Source organism: Paracoccidioides lutzii, assembly GCF_000150705.2.
Source record: "Paracoccidioides lutzii Pb01 unplaced genomic scaffold supercont2.8, whole genome shotgun sequence".
NCBI lineage: Eukaryota > Fungi > Ascomycota > Eurotiomycetes > Onygenales > Ajellomycetaceae > Paracoccidioides > Paracoccidioides lutzii.
This window is the reverse complement of record NW_015440954.1, coordinates 852,928-868,223: the sequence shown is the minus strand read 5'-3', so window position 1 is coordinate 868,223 and position 15,296 is coordinate 852,928. Positions and strand designations below refer to the sequence as shown.

At 42.6% G+C, this 15,296-nt stretch overlaps 7 protein-coding genes across 7 annotated transcripts; 6 read left to right on the top strand and 1 right to left on the bottom strand.

The window, feature by feature from the left end:
- Window positions 1-754: 754 nt before the first annotated feature.
- On the top strand, window positions 755-3,137 carry PAAG_03217 (hypothetical protein; the record flags this gene model as incomplete). The annotated part of the gene is made up of 8 exons (XM_015844885.1): window positions 755-1,349; window positions 1,429-1,506; window positions 1,583-2,029; window positions 2,097-2,246; window positions 2,334-2,642; window positions 2,740-2,834; window positions 2,933-3,010; window positions 3,114-3,137. 8 exons carry the CDS (start codon window positions 755-757, stop codon window positions 3,135-3,137), a joined length of 1,776 nt encoding a protein of 591 aa, XP_015702091.1.
- A 1,322-nt stretch (window positions 3,138-4,459) lies between these two features.
- On the top strand, window positions 4,460-5,588 carry PAAG_03216 (mitochondrial peroxiredoxin PRX1; the record flags this gene model as incomplete). The annotated part of the gene is made up of 6 exons (XM_002794625.2): window positions 4,460-4,482; window positions 4,565-4,673; window positions 4,803-4,895; window positions 4,994-5,153; window positions 5,238-5,490; window positions 5,558-5,588. The coding sequence occupies 6 exons, from the start codon at window positions 4,460-4,462 to the stop codon at window positions 5,586-5,588; spliced, it is 669 nt and encodes a 222-aa protein (XP_002794671.1).
- Window positions 5,589-7,859: 2,271 nt separating this feature from the next.
- On the top strand, window positions 7,860-8,306 carry PAAG_03215 (hypothetical protein; the record flags this gene model as incomplete). Its single annotated transcript, XM_002794624.2, has 1 exon — window positions 7,860-8,306. The coding sequence occupies one exon, from the start codon at window positions 7,860-7,862 to the stop codon at window positions 8,304-8,306; it is 447 nt and encodes a 148-aa protein (XP_002794670.1).
- A 158-nt stretch (window positions 8,307-8,464) lies between these two features.
- PAAG_11718 (hypothetical protein) lies at window positions 8,465-9,221 on the top strand (the record flags this gene model as incomplete). The annotated part of the gene is made up of 2 exons (XM_015847314.1): window positions 8,465-8,659; window positions 9,054-9,221. 2 exons carry the CDS (start codon window positions 8,465-8,467, stop codon window positions 9,219-9,221), a joined length of 363 nt encoding a protein of 120 aa, XP_015703103.1.
- A 272-nt stretch (window positions 9,222-9,493) lies between these two features.
- Window positions 9,494-10,027, top strand: PAAG_11717 (hypothetical protein; the record flags this gene model as incomplete). Its single annotated transcript, XM_015847313.1, has 3 exons — window positions 9,494-9,616; window positions 9,674-9,764; window positions 9,843-10,027. 3 exons carry the CDS (start codon window positions 9,494-9,496, stop codon window positions 10,025-10,027), a joined length of 399 nt encoding a protein of 132 aa, XP_015703102.1.
- A 2,594-nt stretch (window positions 10,028-12,621) lies between these two features.
- PAAG_03213 (hypothetical protein) lies at window positions 12,622-12,864 on the top strand (the record flags this gene model as incomplete). Its single annotated transcript, XM_002794622.2, has 1 exon — window positions 12,622-12,864. One exon carries the CDS (start codon window positions 12,622-12,624, stop codon window positions 12,862-12,864), a length of 243 nt encoding a protein of 80 aa, XP_002794668.2.
- Window positions 12,865-12,954: 90 nt separating this feature from the next.
- On the bottom strand, window positions 12,955-14,658 carry PAAG_03212 (hypothetical protein; the record flags this gene model as incomplete). Its single annotated transcript, XM_002794621.1, has 2 exons — window positions 12,955-14,142; window positions 14,209-14,658. The coding sequence occupies 2 exons, from the start codon at window positions 14,656-14,658 to the stop codon at window positions 12,955-12,957; spliced, it is 1,638 nt and encodes a 545-aa protein (XP_002794667.1).
- Between the last annotated feature and the right edge of the window lie 638 nt (window positions 14,659-15,296).

The window sequence follows — 15,296 nt, the reverse complement described above, 5'->3', positions numbered from 1 at the left end:
GTACATAGGTGTGTCGTCTCACATCTATGGTTGATAGTGTGTCGATGTGGTTGATGAAGAGGGAATACTGTAGCTATCCATTCCATCATCTCCACAGTTCTGCTGTCGGACCATCTCATCAACAGGGCAAACTAGTTAACGGTAATAACTAATAAATTCAAGGTCTGAACCTTTGAAGCAGCTCATCAACTATCAAGCAGATTTCAGTGTTTTCTGGTGGAGACCTCTCGGGTTGCATCGGGCACCTTCATTTCTAAGGCCTGGTGAATCGAGCCCACTCCAACCCTCTGGGGAGGGCAAGTCAAAGGATGGGGTGGGTGAGCGGATTTCCTGGGTAACTTAACTTTCAACCCCGGCCTGAGCCTAGGTCGATGGTACGGGTTAAAGTTCCGGCAACATTTCCGGGAGGGTGAACTTTGAACAACTGTGATTTATAATAGCCCGGGATCTTGTAGATAAACGCTTACAAGCCGGTATTCCATCTCGAGCTCCGCAAATACCTACCATCTGAGAGACTAACGCTAACTAGATTACTACAACACCGAAATCCATAATAAATGCTAGCGGCGGCACTCGACGAAGAGTGGAGGTTGGATGACATCCTGAATTCATGATGCTTGTTAACGACTTGCGTGGGACCGGTTACTCGAGTCTGTCCAGGTATCCCTCCTTCTCTGCGAATAAGTTTTTTTCTTCGATTTGCACTTTCACGACATCATCGTGATAGAAAGTGATTGCAAAAAAGTACTTTGAAATGCCGGATAGGATTGCGAACTCACCTAAAGCGCAGGCTCGCGCGCAAGATGAGATAGCGATACCAAATTCCGAGGCCGAGAAGGAATTAAGAGAACCGAGCGTACATCTCCAGCAGCCCCGACGTACAGCAGTAACATCACAATCAGGAAAGTGTGCTGAAGATACCATCAATGCGGAACAGCCAAGGCCAGAAGAACAACTGGAAGACGAAATACAATATCACTATCTGACCTTTGACACCTTATTGCCCTCTCCTACTGGCATCTCAATTCCCCGACCAAATCAGCAGCCACCTCCCGACCCGCCCGATCTACGACCATATATTTCTTCTCCCTATACATGGCGGAGGTCACGCAAAAGGGTTATAACGGCGCTATCGTGCCTTGTTACGATTCTGGCCTCAGTGGCGGCGGGTGCCTATAGCCCCCCTGAAAAGATACTCACGGAAGCATGGGGGATAAGTAGCGTGGTATACAATCTTGGAATCACATTCTTTAATATTGGATTTGCTATTTCGCCAATGGTGTCGGCGCCGTTTTCAGAAATCAATGGACGGAGGCCATTGCTTGTATGTAGCGGGATAATATTTTCGAGTGAGTGTGGTCAATCAATACCAGTTTTCCAGTGTGTGTGTGTGTGTGTGTGTGTGTGAAGCTGATATTTGCGGGATAGTTAGCCAACTAGGCTGCGCTGTTACAGAATCGTTTGTTGGCATGCTACTTGCTCGATTCTTCCTTGGTGTGGGAGGCTGTGAGTTCGACTTGTCTACTGCCTTAGAAAACACTGTTCCATATCTATCTGTGTTCTCAAATTAACGAATAACTAGCAACCTACTCATCCATTATTGGCGGGGTGCTCAGCGACGTCTACATTACCGAGGAGCGCAATACTCCCATGGCCCTATTCTCAGGAGCTGTTTTCTTCGGTACCGGTTTTGGCCCCATGGTTTCCAGCTTTATTGTCTATCACCTCTCCTGGCGTTGGGTATTTTACATGCAGGCGATTCTATCAGCAGCGGTTACCGCAGCAGTTATGGTATTTTTCAACGAGACGCGTGGTAATGTGCTGCTGAGCCGAAAGGCGCAAATGCTAAACAAATGGTATGAAAAACTCGAGGAAGCTGGATATATTGGGGTCGATATGCCTGTGGATGGGCTGGTGCTTTCTGCGGAGGGACTGCGACAAACACAGCGAATTAGATGGAAGGTCAAGGCAGATGAGGAGAGAGAGAGTCTTGCTAAGGTCATTGCGATATCGCTTTATCGACCGTTTCGTAAGTTTGAGAAACCATGGATACATGCGTTTTTAGTGGTTTGGCTAACATGGCAAACAACGGTTAGACTTGCTTGTTACAGAGCCTGTCGTCTTCTTCTTTTCGCTCTGGGTCTCATTTAGCTGGGCAGTTTTGTATCTTCAATTCGGCTCCATTCCACTTGTTTTTGAAACCAACCACGGATTCAACCTACAACAATCCGGTGCTGCTTTCACATGTATGCTTCTGCCTCCCTCTCATTACTCCTTCCCCGACCCCGCACCTCAATCCAATTTCAATTCCCTAACACACAGCCTCCCTCTAGCAATCTCCGTCGGCGGTATAATTGCCACATTCATGAGTATTTGGCAAGAAAACTTAGTTAGGCGCCTAGGTAAACTATCCAACACACCTGAGAACCGCTTATACTTTGTATGCATCACGTCGATCTTGATGCCGGCGGGAATGTTCTGGTTTGGATGGACGTCTTTCTCCTCCATACATTGGATTGTCCCTTGTCTTGGCTTGGTCTGTGTTACTATTGGCATATACTCGATTTACCTAGCGGTGTTTAACTATCTGGCGGATACGTACCATCGGTACGCCAGCTCGGCATTAGCGGCGCAGTCGTTCTGTAAGTCGAACAGAGTCCCTCTTTACTCTGCCTAACCGATACGAGTGAATGTATTATATAAGAATATGCTTTGCTAAGTTTCGATACTCTGGAGCAGGTCGAAATATTCTTGGTGGTATATTCCCACTCGTAGTGCGAGCCATGTTTATCAATCTTGGGTATCCAGGGGCATCAAGCTTACTGGGAGGGATCGTAGGCTATTCTCCTATCTGGCTGTTATGTTTTATTTCTGTTTTCAAGTCAATAATTCGGCGAGTGAGAAGCTAATGCACACAACTACGGGCAAACAGGGCTCAATACTCACGATCGTGCCGTGGGTGCTTGTATTCTTTGGCCCGAAGATCAGGGCTCGGAGTAAGATTGCAAGTGTAAGTTGGGTTAAAAGTTTTATTTTGAGTGTTTATTTCTTATTTAGTCTGTCTTTTCTGATCCTATTTTCATCATTTGCTGATTACACTTTTGCTTCTCTAGGAAATCATGACTGAAGGTGAATGAGAGATGTGGATTTAATAAAGAGATAATACTACTGAGAGTCAACTAAGTAGAGACTGCTACATTCTCTGTTAAGTGACATAGATTTGCACTTCTTCTGAATGGGTATAGATGGGTATATGAGTATCTAGATATGTATATACAGTATAAATGAGAGATATTGTCTAAATCGCCTACTAATTATATAGTTTTTGAATGTTTTTTAGCAATTTTATTTCTTGTATTCAGGGGATTTTTTTTTTTTTTTTTTTTTAAATAAGTATATAATTTTGCTCATAGATTTCTCTTTCATGATAATAATAATTTTCAATCTGTGTCTTGTCTTCATATATCATCATTTCTTTTAAAAAACAAAAAATACATCACTTCCCCTCATAGTATGAAGCAGATTTGATGAAAGCAATTGAAGTGGAATGCAACACACAATTGCATTTGATAAAACTCTCATAATCTGACATCGCTTCAAACTTGAAGAGATGTATTTCATGTTCCTCTAAGCTCTTCATGCATATGAACTGTGAGAATTCGAGGACGGTCAAAGGCAAGGAATCCCTCACCCTTATCTCTAGAAATTCAAATAACCCACATCAAAGTTAGAGATCATAGACTCTAAATATAGTAATCAAATTTGATAAGGAACGTAGCAAATCAGAGTTCTTGTAAAAATGTCTTCTTGTGTCTGAGAATCGCTCTTCTCCTTCAGAGCAGATGAGAAAGCTATGAATAAGCTCAATAATCGCCTCTTCTGTTTAAGACTTTTGTTCTTCAGAGGATCTTCTAATCTGCCTGAAAATTCTTTCCCTGGAAACGCAGACACAAACCATCTGCAAATAAGCGAAGGTTCGGGACAGAGGGAAAGAATGTAGCGCCCATACCGTATCTGGACTAGCACCGATGTCAAGGCTAAGGTTATTATGTCAGCAAGGTGACGATGGCCCCACCACGCGCGGGCCAATCAGCAGGTGCTGCCCCTGGTGGATTGCGTGATTTTGCCATGGGATGCTCTCAAGAAGGAAGGAGGGGCCATCAAATTCGTCAAATTCGAGGGCAGGTAGGCGGAGCATGTCAAGGGAAAGCAAATAGTTAAATGCTAACCATTATTTTGTTTGGTTTGTTCGCTTTTAAAATCCCAATTGCCCCCTGCCCTCCGCCCATCTCCCCATCCTCCCCATTCTCCCCATTCCCCGCCAGCTTCATACTCTTGGAATCTCGTTCTTCGAGTTAATACACGACACACGACACCTCGCTCTGCAGACAGAATCCTTGCAAATCGATCTCTTGATCGTTCGCTGTATATTCCTTAATCGTAATCATCCACGTTCACCATGGCTGAAGAACAACGTGCTCCGTAAGTTTCTGCTTCTACTCCCCCCTCCTCCAGCTGCTGTTGCTCTGTGGCCTTTCATCTGACTGGTTGTGTCTTTTCTCAGTCTCCGCCTGGGGTCAACTGCTCCAAATTTCAAGGCTGTCACCACCAAGGGTGAAATCGACTTCCACGAGTTTATTGGTGACAAATACGTCGTTCTCTTCTCTCATCCCGTATGCCTCCATTGCGCTTGTTGACACCCCACCTCAGGAGGGAGAACAAGGGAGGGAGCAAAAAAGAAGCAGAAAAAGGAAAAAAAAAAAAAGAAAAGTCATTGATTGGATTTCCTTCTCCAACTCTAGGATGATTTCACTCCTACCTGCACTACTGAGCTCGGAGCCTTCGCCAAGCTCGAGCCTGAGTTCACTGCTCGTGGTGTCAAGCTCATTGGATTGGTAAGTAGCGTTGCTCCATTGCTGTCCTAGGAAGAGGTCCAAGGGAGAAAAACTGGAAAGAGAGGAGTGGACATTGCTAATCCTTTGTATTCCTTTAGAGTGCCAACACTCTCAAGTCACACTATGACTGGATCAACGATATCAACGAGGTTACTGGATCTGACCTTCAGTTCCCAATCATCGCCGATGCTGATCGGAAGATATCGTACATGTATGACATGATTGATTACCAGGACACAACCAACGTTGACGAGAAGGGTAAGAATAGCTCTACCATCCTTATGATGCATAGTCAGCAGTGCATCATCGTAATATATGCTAATGCTGATGGAATGTTCACAGGGATGGCCATGACCATCCGTTCGGTCTTTATTATTGATCCCAACAAGAAGATTCGGTTGACCATCAGCTACCCTGCATCCACTGGCCGGAATGCTGCTGAGGTTCTGCGAGTAGTTGATGCCCTGCAGACAACCGATAAGAACGGCGTGAATACCCCAATTAACTGGAACGTTGGTGACGACGTTATCATTCCTCCTGCTGTGAAGACTGAGGATGCCATCAAGAAATTTGGCGATATCAGAGTTGTTAAGCCGTAAGTGAACCCGCTATTTGAAAATTTGTGATGCTATCTCGCGTACGCTGACGTATTTCTCTGCTAGATACCTTCGTTATACTACCATCAAGAACTAAAAGACCTGGTCAGCCAGAACTCAAGGCTATGAAGGGAGATTTTTATACCTCCCTGATGATTGATGTCCTAGATTTGCGTTTTCATTTCAGTTTCTTTTTATCCTAGTTTATTCAGAACAAGTTATAATATTTGTCAGAAAGCTTCTAAAAAAATCCTAAAACATCAGGGGGTGTTTAGTAAAATACTACTTTGGCTCCAATACTTCCTGAACTATTGACAATCTACTGGCCTGGCGTGGCATTCTTCAATTGTATCTGCCCACCGCTTAAGATACAGTATAGGCATCTGGCTCACCGGTGGCTCCGAATCGGCCCAGCTCCTCCATGTTAATGTAGGCGATGAAAGGCAAGGTTTGTCATCTTTAAGAGGCTATGATCAGAAACCAGCCGCCCACGGCTGTCCCGTGACTCGTGCAACTTGCCGTGGGGTAGCAGATGTGGATTGATGAATCAGAGACAACCAACCACAAGTCAATGCGCCTGAGGAAGACGCGAGTGATACAAGCCCGGTGCCTGTAGGGCATGGATCGGTGTCTGTACAGAATACATTTGACTAGTCTCTCTATAATCGTTCATTTCAAGGATGAAGTGAGGGGTTGCTGCTTAGTTAAGAAGTCACAAGATGTAAAGTAGTTAACTAGTTAATCCAACAAGCGAGTTGGTAAATCCACGGGCAAATTCCACTAAATTTACTCAGGCTGAGGAGGATAGACTTGTTGAATGAGAGGAGTGCTAAGCCTAGCTAAACAAGCTATAGTGGTTCTCATGCTTCCTTTTGACACTTAGTTAATCCACCTCAAGTGTCCTCACATTTATAAAAAATTTGATCAAATTATTAACATCTGTAAACATAAAATAATTAGTACTACTATTGTGAAAAAGTAATATCAACATATCTTCAATCAATATAAATAAGAGAAGTAAAAGTATTAAAGATCTAAATATTAAATTTAATAAAAAGAAGAAATAACTAAAGAAGAAGCTATTAAAACTGTTATTTTATTTATTAAACATATTGAGCAGACAGTTGTCTCAGCTTCAATCGAGGCGGAGCAGATAAACAGGTGTTTGATTGCCAGCTCGGTAAGCTACTTCAACGAAATACTAAGATGCTCTACGAAACGGGGGCCTGGGGAAGCCTCTGTTTATATACCCCTTTTCCACTAGCGGTTGCTATGCCGTTGCTATTACCCTTTTCGCTCAATGCAGTTTCCGCAGCCATACGCCATCATAGCGCAGAAGCCAGCGCCACAGCCAGCGCAACACAACAGTCACTCAATTCTCTATCTCTAAGATTTTAGAGTCTCTGAAAAATTTACAAATATCACTGAGATGTAGCAATTATGATTTTCTAGATATAAAAGATCAAGATCTATTAATTCTAGTATCATTTAATTTAATTTAGTAAGCGATTATTGGTGTAGATAATTCAGATTAAAGTCTGTAAAATAAGTACATCTATTTTTTGATGACTGATCACTTGTGAATTACATTAACTACTTAGTTTATATAATTTTTCACTGAACTGATCAATAATTTCTAAATAATATATTAATTAATAACTATATTTTAACTTGAATATCTATACTCAGCAGCAAATAATAATATAAGTTAAATTACACTAGCTAGAATGAGAGCATCTGTTCTGTATGTCTGTGTGCCACAATTACTTCTGCTTATGAGAGTGACTTAGACTTTGCTGTCATGCGCTGTCAGATAGCTGAGAAGATGAAATTAACAAACTTAGGAAGCTTTCTTCTCTTGTCAAAATCTCTTCACATTGAATTCTGAAGTTAGATCTTTGCTTTTCTTTCTCATTCACAGCAAATATATATTGATATTTCTGTTACGGCGCAGCTACTTGTAATGGATTAATGTTGATCCGCTCCGATCCCCAACCATATCTGCTCCGAAGGTTGATCCGATCCGATCCTCAACCACCTCTATATATCCGGCTGCTCGCTCATTCCACATTCTAATCCCCAGTTTAGTATTCTCATCGCAGCTGCGTAGTTAGATAGATGAATTGAAGCTGTTGTCTTGACTCTAGATTGAGCCATGACATAATACTAAACTCCTCTTTCTCAAAAAGCCCTGGAGATCGAGTAGGCAGGCCTCCACGTCCACGTCCATGTCCTAGATCCTACGTCCAAGTCCACGTCTACGTCTACGCCCACGTCTGAATGAGCTTCTCAGTGGTTGCGATCGTGCTGAATGCTCGGAGGCCTTTGATAATTTTTGTTCTTATTTATTCTACTTCCTACCTTCATTATGGAAGCATCTCTTGCTGCTCTTCGCCAGGAATTTGGGAATGCTATCCAGGAGCTTCGCAATCAAAATCAACAGCTCCAGGCTGAATGCCAATCTTTACAGACTCCACTGAACAACTCCCGATCCCGTCCGAAGCCCTCACTGCTAGACCCTGAAAAATTCACTGGTCAAACCCTGAAATTTGACACCTGGCTCCCTTCAATCAAAGCTAAACTACGCGTTGACCAAGCTGCTATTGGAGATTCAATCGCCCAGTTTTACTATGTTTACTTGAATCTAGATTCAAGTGTACAAGCAATGGTGCTTCCTCAGCTAGCTCAAGCAGAAGAAGCAGGTAATTGGGATTACAACTCAATTCTTGATCAGCTTTCTCGTGTATATGACAACCCGAACAAGATAATTGAGGCGGAGGACAAGTTACACAGTCCTAAAGCAGGACTCAAATGAATCCCTGGCAGCCTATATTGCTAAGTTTGAACGCATTCTCTATGAGGCCAGAGCTCAGGATTGGCCATATTGCCCTTTTTAAAGCAGAGTTTTAAGGTGAAAAATCTCTGAGAGAATCTTTATTACCTTTGTTTCGAATCCCTGAGAAGGCCACCAAGATGTCGGAAGCTGCTAGAGGACCTGACAGTCCATGGAGATCAGACTGGGACATGATGACCCTGACAGGGGGGAATATGGGGCCGAGGGAGCCCATATCAAAGGAACTGTTTTTTGAGGTACTTGAGGAGGACCCGGAGCGAGTGTATCGAGAGATTGCCAACCTCATGGACGAAGCACGAGGTACCCTAGGCAGGGTTAGGAACGAATGAGATGAGCATAAAAAGCAGGTGGAAGAACTTGACCAGCAGGTGGATAGCCTGATAGAGGAACGAAACACCCTATAGCAGGCTGTGACCTCTTTGGCCTTGCAAGCCAGACCGGCCGAGGTGCAGAAGGCGCAACGATCTGCAAAGCTTGACAATCCTAAGCATCTTACAGATGGAAAGGAACCAATATTTGAGAACTGGCTCTCATGAATGAGACACAAACTGGCTGTGAATGCTGATCACTTTCCTACTGAAGAAAGTCGCATTGCATATGTTGAGAATCGAACTGAAGGCGAGGCCGCGAGACACTTCGCTCCAAAAATGAGAGAAGATCACCCTGAGAAGTTTTGAGACTGCAGAGGAAGTATTTGAATACCTGCAGAGAATCTACGAGGACGTCAACAAGCTCGCGAACGCAAGGGTTGAATACCGAGGTCTGGTATTGAGAAATGGGGATGACTATCACCTATTCGTGACCAAGTTTTTGCACCTGACTGGTGAAGCTCAGGTTCAGAAGGAGGACTACACAGCAGACTTACTTCCTTCATAAGTTTTCATTTGACCTTAAAACGCATGGTCGCTGCTGCCTGTGCCAATTGCATCACCTTTTGTGAAGTTCAAGAGATCTGCGCCAGAACTGCTCACTCTCCAAAGAGCATGCCCAGCTCAAACAATCGAAAATCAACAAGCAGTGGAAACCACTGCCCGAGACACTTCCCAGAGAAGAGAGCCTCAGACGAGAGGATGCGCGAGAACATGTCACTCAAATGGAGGAAATCTGGAGGCTGGCCGTCAACAATATGATAAGGAGCGCAAAAGACCATGGAATTGCAAGCCAACCAGCACCATTGTGAATCAGACTTTGGGTTGGGGACAAGGTCTTTCTATCACTCAAGGACTATAGGATACAATGACCCAGCAAAAAGCTCGCAGAACAAAATGAAGGTCATTTGAGATTATCAAGAAGATTGGCGACAGCTACAGGCTAAAACTACCAGACAGCATGAAGACCCCCCTGACAAGCTGAAAAAAGCTGCAGACAATCCTTTACCTGGACAAGTGAATGTGACCCCAGATCCAGTCAAGATAGAAGGTGAAATGAATGGAGGTTGAGAAGGTGCTCGCAAGCCGCATCTCCCGGGGAAAGCTTCATACCACATGAAGTGGTTAGGCTTTGACGAGGATCCGACGTGGTATCCGGTTACAAATCTGAAGAGGTCACCGCATCTGGTTCGAGAGTTCCACGCAGCAAATCCAACGAAGGCAGGACCCCCAAAGCGACTAAGTAAATGGCTGGAGACTTGGGAAAAGGACAACTACCTAGCGGACGAAGCAGATGATAACCTACCGGCATGAGGGCATGCCTGAGCTTGAAAGGGGGGTAATGTGACGGCGTAGAACGGGCTCCGTCCGGACTACTCGATGGCGTGGGCCACTGGGCTGAAAAGGGTAATTGCAACTGCCTAGCGACGGCATAGCAACCACCCCGTAAACAAATACCCCACAGAAACTGCCTAGCTACGATCCAGCAACCGCGCTAAGGAAAGGGTATATGAACAGACTCTTCCCCGGACCCGTCTTTCAGGAATCATCTTAGTATTTCGTTGAAATAGCTTACCTAGCCGGCAACGAGAATACTAAACTGGTATGAAGAGGTTGTTGATCGGAGCGGATCAACCTTAATCCATATTACAAGCAGCTGCGACCATAACAATATTGTCATGGCTCAGTCTAGGGTCAGGATGATAACAAGACAAAAGCTTCAATTCATCTATCTAACTAGGTAGCTGCGACGAGAATACTAAACTAGGGATGAGAATGTGGAATGAACGAGCAACCAAATATAAAGAGGTGGGGATCGGAGCGGATCAGCCTTAATCTATATTACAAGCAGCTGCGCCGTAATAAATATCTTCTTCATAAGATATTAACTATCTCATACTTACATATTTCAATAATTCAATTAAATATTTTATTAACTTGGAACTTTCAAGTCTTTGTTCTCTATGATTCTTGATTTTATTCATCTAATGATATAATTAACAAAAGTTACTAGATGTTTGAAGAATTGAGAATGACTATGAATATATAAAACTAATTAACTAGTAGAAACAATAAGTATTATAACTAAATAATAAACTTTTGAGAATCTAATTTAATTTGAGATTAAATTAGTAGCTTTAAAGCTACTTGAATAATTTAAAATTTGAGCTTTTTAATAATATGAAAATTAAACTATTTAACTATTTAGTTGTTAATTATTTACTGTTTAACTAATTAATACATATATATATATATTTAAAACTATAAAAATATTGATATTCAAAAGCTATAAAAATTTAAGATAAATATACTAATATATATATAAAAAATAGCTTTTATATTATATATTTAATAAAATTTAGATATAAAATAATTGTTATAATTATTCAAAATAAAAAATAAGTAACTGTTAATTTACTATAGATTTACTACTGAATTAAATATTTTAGAAAGTTACTTATTTTTTATTTAATATTTATCTCATTTGTAATTTAATTACCAAAGAGAATATCACATCATTAATTTTTTAAAGATGTCAAATTAGTCTTTTTGAATATTCTAACCCTTAGTAATAATATATAAAGATGAAAGTTAATCTAAGATACTGATTATGTTAATTATATTTTTTTTTATTTTTAATGCTCAAGTTGTAAAAAATGTTGCTTAATCTTAGCACTCAAATATTGAGAATAACTTTAATAATTGCACAAAGCTCCAATGTAAATTTAATTTTATTAAGTAGATATATGTAAATTGAATCTTATGCTTAGCATTAGTATTCTTTGAAATTTTAAATTAAATTCTAAATAACCTTGTTATTCTTACATTTGACATGGTCATGATTATAGTATCTTAAATAGTGTAACATTGAAACTTCATACAATAATTAATTAGTCTTGAGATTCAGTTGTTGCCAATGTGAAAAAAGTAAACTAATTAAATTTAAAATGCTGTTGAGTAAGAAGATGATTAGCTATATTCTGAAAACAATGCCAGTCATGAGGGTAACCCGTTTAGCAAGGTCTAGAATTCATTTAGCAACTCTATCCTCTTCAATCCTTCGATTTGTGTGATTTTGCACGTATAGTAGTTTGTGAAAGCCGTCCATTTAATTGCTCATATGATGCTGTATAAGAAACATCATGTACCCGCGCAGTTTCATGAATTGAGGTTATTTCTTCACTTTCTAAAAGAGGATGTTGAAGTCTTCCCTCTATATCTAGAGTTTCTTGCCTTTTACCGCGAATTGGTGGCATTCTCACAACGTTGAAGTGGACATACCAGGAAATCGAGGATGTTTTAAAAATGGCGATCGGTTCGGAGGATCGCCGATGCTCGGTGGGGAATTGCGTTTAACTGGTTAGTTAGGTGGATACTTGCAACTGCACTAGTCACGTGCCTCATATCTTAACAAGCTCGGTAGCTAGTTTTACACACAACAACATTATGACAAGGGAGCTGTCAGTTAAGGTGGGCTTTCATGCTGTTACACCTGGCACCGATCAAGTACTGTAGTTACCTCACATCCTTTCATAATATACAGAAAACCTTCTTAGCAGGCAGAACAAATTGAGGGCGTTTGCCCAAGGCTATGTTGCCATCCTCAAGGGTCTGAATGAAAGACAATTCCAATTCTTGTCTATATTTATCAGCAACGGACAGAATGCAATAATAATAATTACACCTGAATCCCTAAAAGGAACCTCCCGTGTCGAACAAAAAGTAAATTTTGACTCCAAGACACGCAAAGACATCGTTATATCGACGTTCCTCGATACCCCCAAAAATCCTTCGTTTTAAGTCATTTTGGTATGCCTGCTACTCCATCTTGACCACAGATCCTTGCTTGTCTGAGGTGTGTTGAAGCTCTGCACCACGGACAAGAAGGAAAACGTCGCATTTCAGCCATGGGTGATCGACGGTCCGACTCTTACGACGGTGAGGTGAAAGAAGCAGATGTGGTGATTGGCGGGAAGAAAATCGATAGCAAAACCGCCCAACAGTTATCGTCATCCGGTCGAAGAGCTCAAGACACGAGAATCGAGAACAAACCAAATAGATCCTTGAATGCAGCTGGTGCGAAGGTGGCTGCTGAGCTCGCTCGTGAAAGAATGGCAAAAGAAGCGAAAGGAGAACAACAGAGAAAGTAGGCAACAAAGTTCTGTGTTTGCGGGGAGAAGGTATATATAAGATGTTGGATTTGTGGGAAGGGACGCGGTTTCTTGTTTCATTCCTCTATCTCACAGGGAGTGCGCTTGGAAGACCTCTAGGAGCTGTTCGTCATACCGCTTTTTGTCCTCGGCTTTTGTAACCATGAAATGCCAGGCATTGTTACTCCAGAAGGTCGGGGCAGCAATATAAAAGGCAGAATCAAACTTGGATACTTCTTCATGGGAGTCCTTGTCATATGGGATTTGGTATCTGGGCCTAATGCGATTGTAGAAGATGTGATGGAGACCCGTAGGGCTATCTAGTGCCAGACAATACCAGAATGTTCCCTTGTTCCATAGGCTTTTCAAAAGCTCCGCATAGGAAGAGAGCAAGGGGGGGGGCATGTCATTGCCTATCGCCGCTGTATTATGGTCCTTCCCATTCCGTGGCTCCTCTGTCATGACCATCTTCTTCTCTTCTTCCTCAAAAACGTCTATAAACTCGTTGCATATCTGGCTATACTGTTCTTCATTGATTCTATCCACCGACTGACTCGTCAGCCAGTATGGAGGGTGTTGCATTTCAATCGGACGGACACATGCCCATTCCAGATCAAGCAGCTTTGTAATGTGCCACTCATCATCAACAAAAAAGTTGCTTCCATGCATATCGGTAAGCGTAAGCACAAACGGTCCTGATCGTAATTTGCGGTCGAAAAAGTCAGAGTAGACGGTTCTCATAGTTGCCAATGCGCACATCTGGCTTATACAGTCTTCTATGCTTGAGGCGCCGTTTGGCTGGTAGCGTAATCGGCTGTCGTGAAGAGACAGGATGTCGTGTATATAGGTGTCCACAGTTGTGTACGTCGTACCCTGTGGCATGATGGTCTCCACGGGGATTTTGTCATTGGCTAATTGGCAGACTTCCAACGTGAATGACCGATTGTTGAGAGTCAAGATAGCGTCGTTGTTGATAGTGAGTGACCCAATTCGCGGAAATGGCTTCTGGAGCAGTGAGAGTTGGATTTTGGCCAAATCCCTGAAAAGGTTTTTTCGGAGAATTCTATCGTGGTTCTGCGCTGCATATGAGTGGGACAGCATCTTTCCATCGTTGACATAGTCAAGAAGTAGATAACCGATGCCGAGCATATGCTCCGGTGCTGAAGTCTGGTGTTTCATATACTGGCAGGGAACAGGATGTTGGAACAGAGATAAGATCTGCCTTCTGAGATATTGGAAACATCTGGTCCAGAGTGGAGCATTTCTAATGGCAGTGAACTACGAACTTTTAGTTAGAACACAGTGAATATGAGTGTGGACTGCCAATTCCTGCGGGAAACTCACTCTCTGACCGGTTGATAACCCAAAACCGTGGAGACAGGCCGTCGGGATGTTGGGACATTCCTGATTAAGCCAAGCATAAGTGGCAGCTTCACATCGAATCTTTTCATCTCCGTTTTCGGGTCCTGCCACCTTATACGGTAGGGGGAAACGCATGAGAACCCGCCAGCTGCTTTTTTGGTTCTGGCTTTGAATAGAGACTGGAACGCAAAGGTTGAAGCTGCCGCTTAACCATTCTGAGCGGTCTGAAATTTCGACGCGATATGAGGCTGGAATCAAATAAAGATGGTGAGCAACAATGGCCTTGATAGTTGCACTATTCTTTTCAATGTGATCTCTAAAGGATGCGGCCAACGTCACATAGGTCAACTCTTGTAAGATATTCGTCGTCTCCTCCTTCTTTGCCTCTGAGAAGGTGATCTGTCTTTCTAGGAGGCTTCTTGCAATTGGCATTGCTGCATTGTTTGGTCAGAAAGTTTGGCCAGGAAAGAAGATCAACCAGAGAGTTCATTCACAGTTTAGTTACTGATTAAGGAATATCAGCTCATCTAACTACAACGTGTGAAGCCAGTCATGGTGAAGCCAAGAAAACAGCACTTTCTTGATAATATTCTTCAATCAGCAATCTTCTCAATGTCAAGCGTTGTGTTCTCTTCGTCTTCGTGTTTCTCGTCTCTGCAAAAGGTTATGGTCCGAAAGTTTCTACTTGCCAAGGGAACTAGGAAAGCCTTGGGCATTGCCGTGGCATTTCCTGTCTCTTGTCCCTGCTTATCTAATGTCCACAGCAGCCCTCATTCCATGGTTTGGTGAACTAAACTACTTCATCAAGCCTTAAATCAACGTCTGACCTTCAATTTCGCTTGTAAACACTGGAATTGAGAGCGGCTCCGTTGTTGTCAGGCCTGTGTCTGATCAAATCTACTTTTCTGTTGTCTCAGCAGAAATTAGATCCAGTGCAACGGTTCACCAACTCTACCCTTTCACAGACGCAACGGATATAAACACTATTGAAAACCGAGGTTCCGTCCATACGACTACGACACGGCGCAACACTCACTGTTCATATCGAGCACCCGTTCGCCAGGCAATTT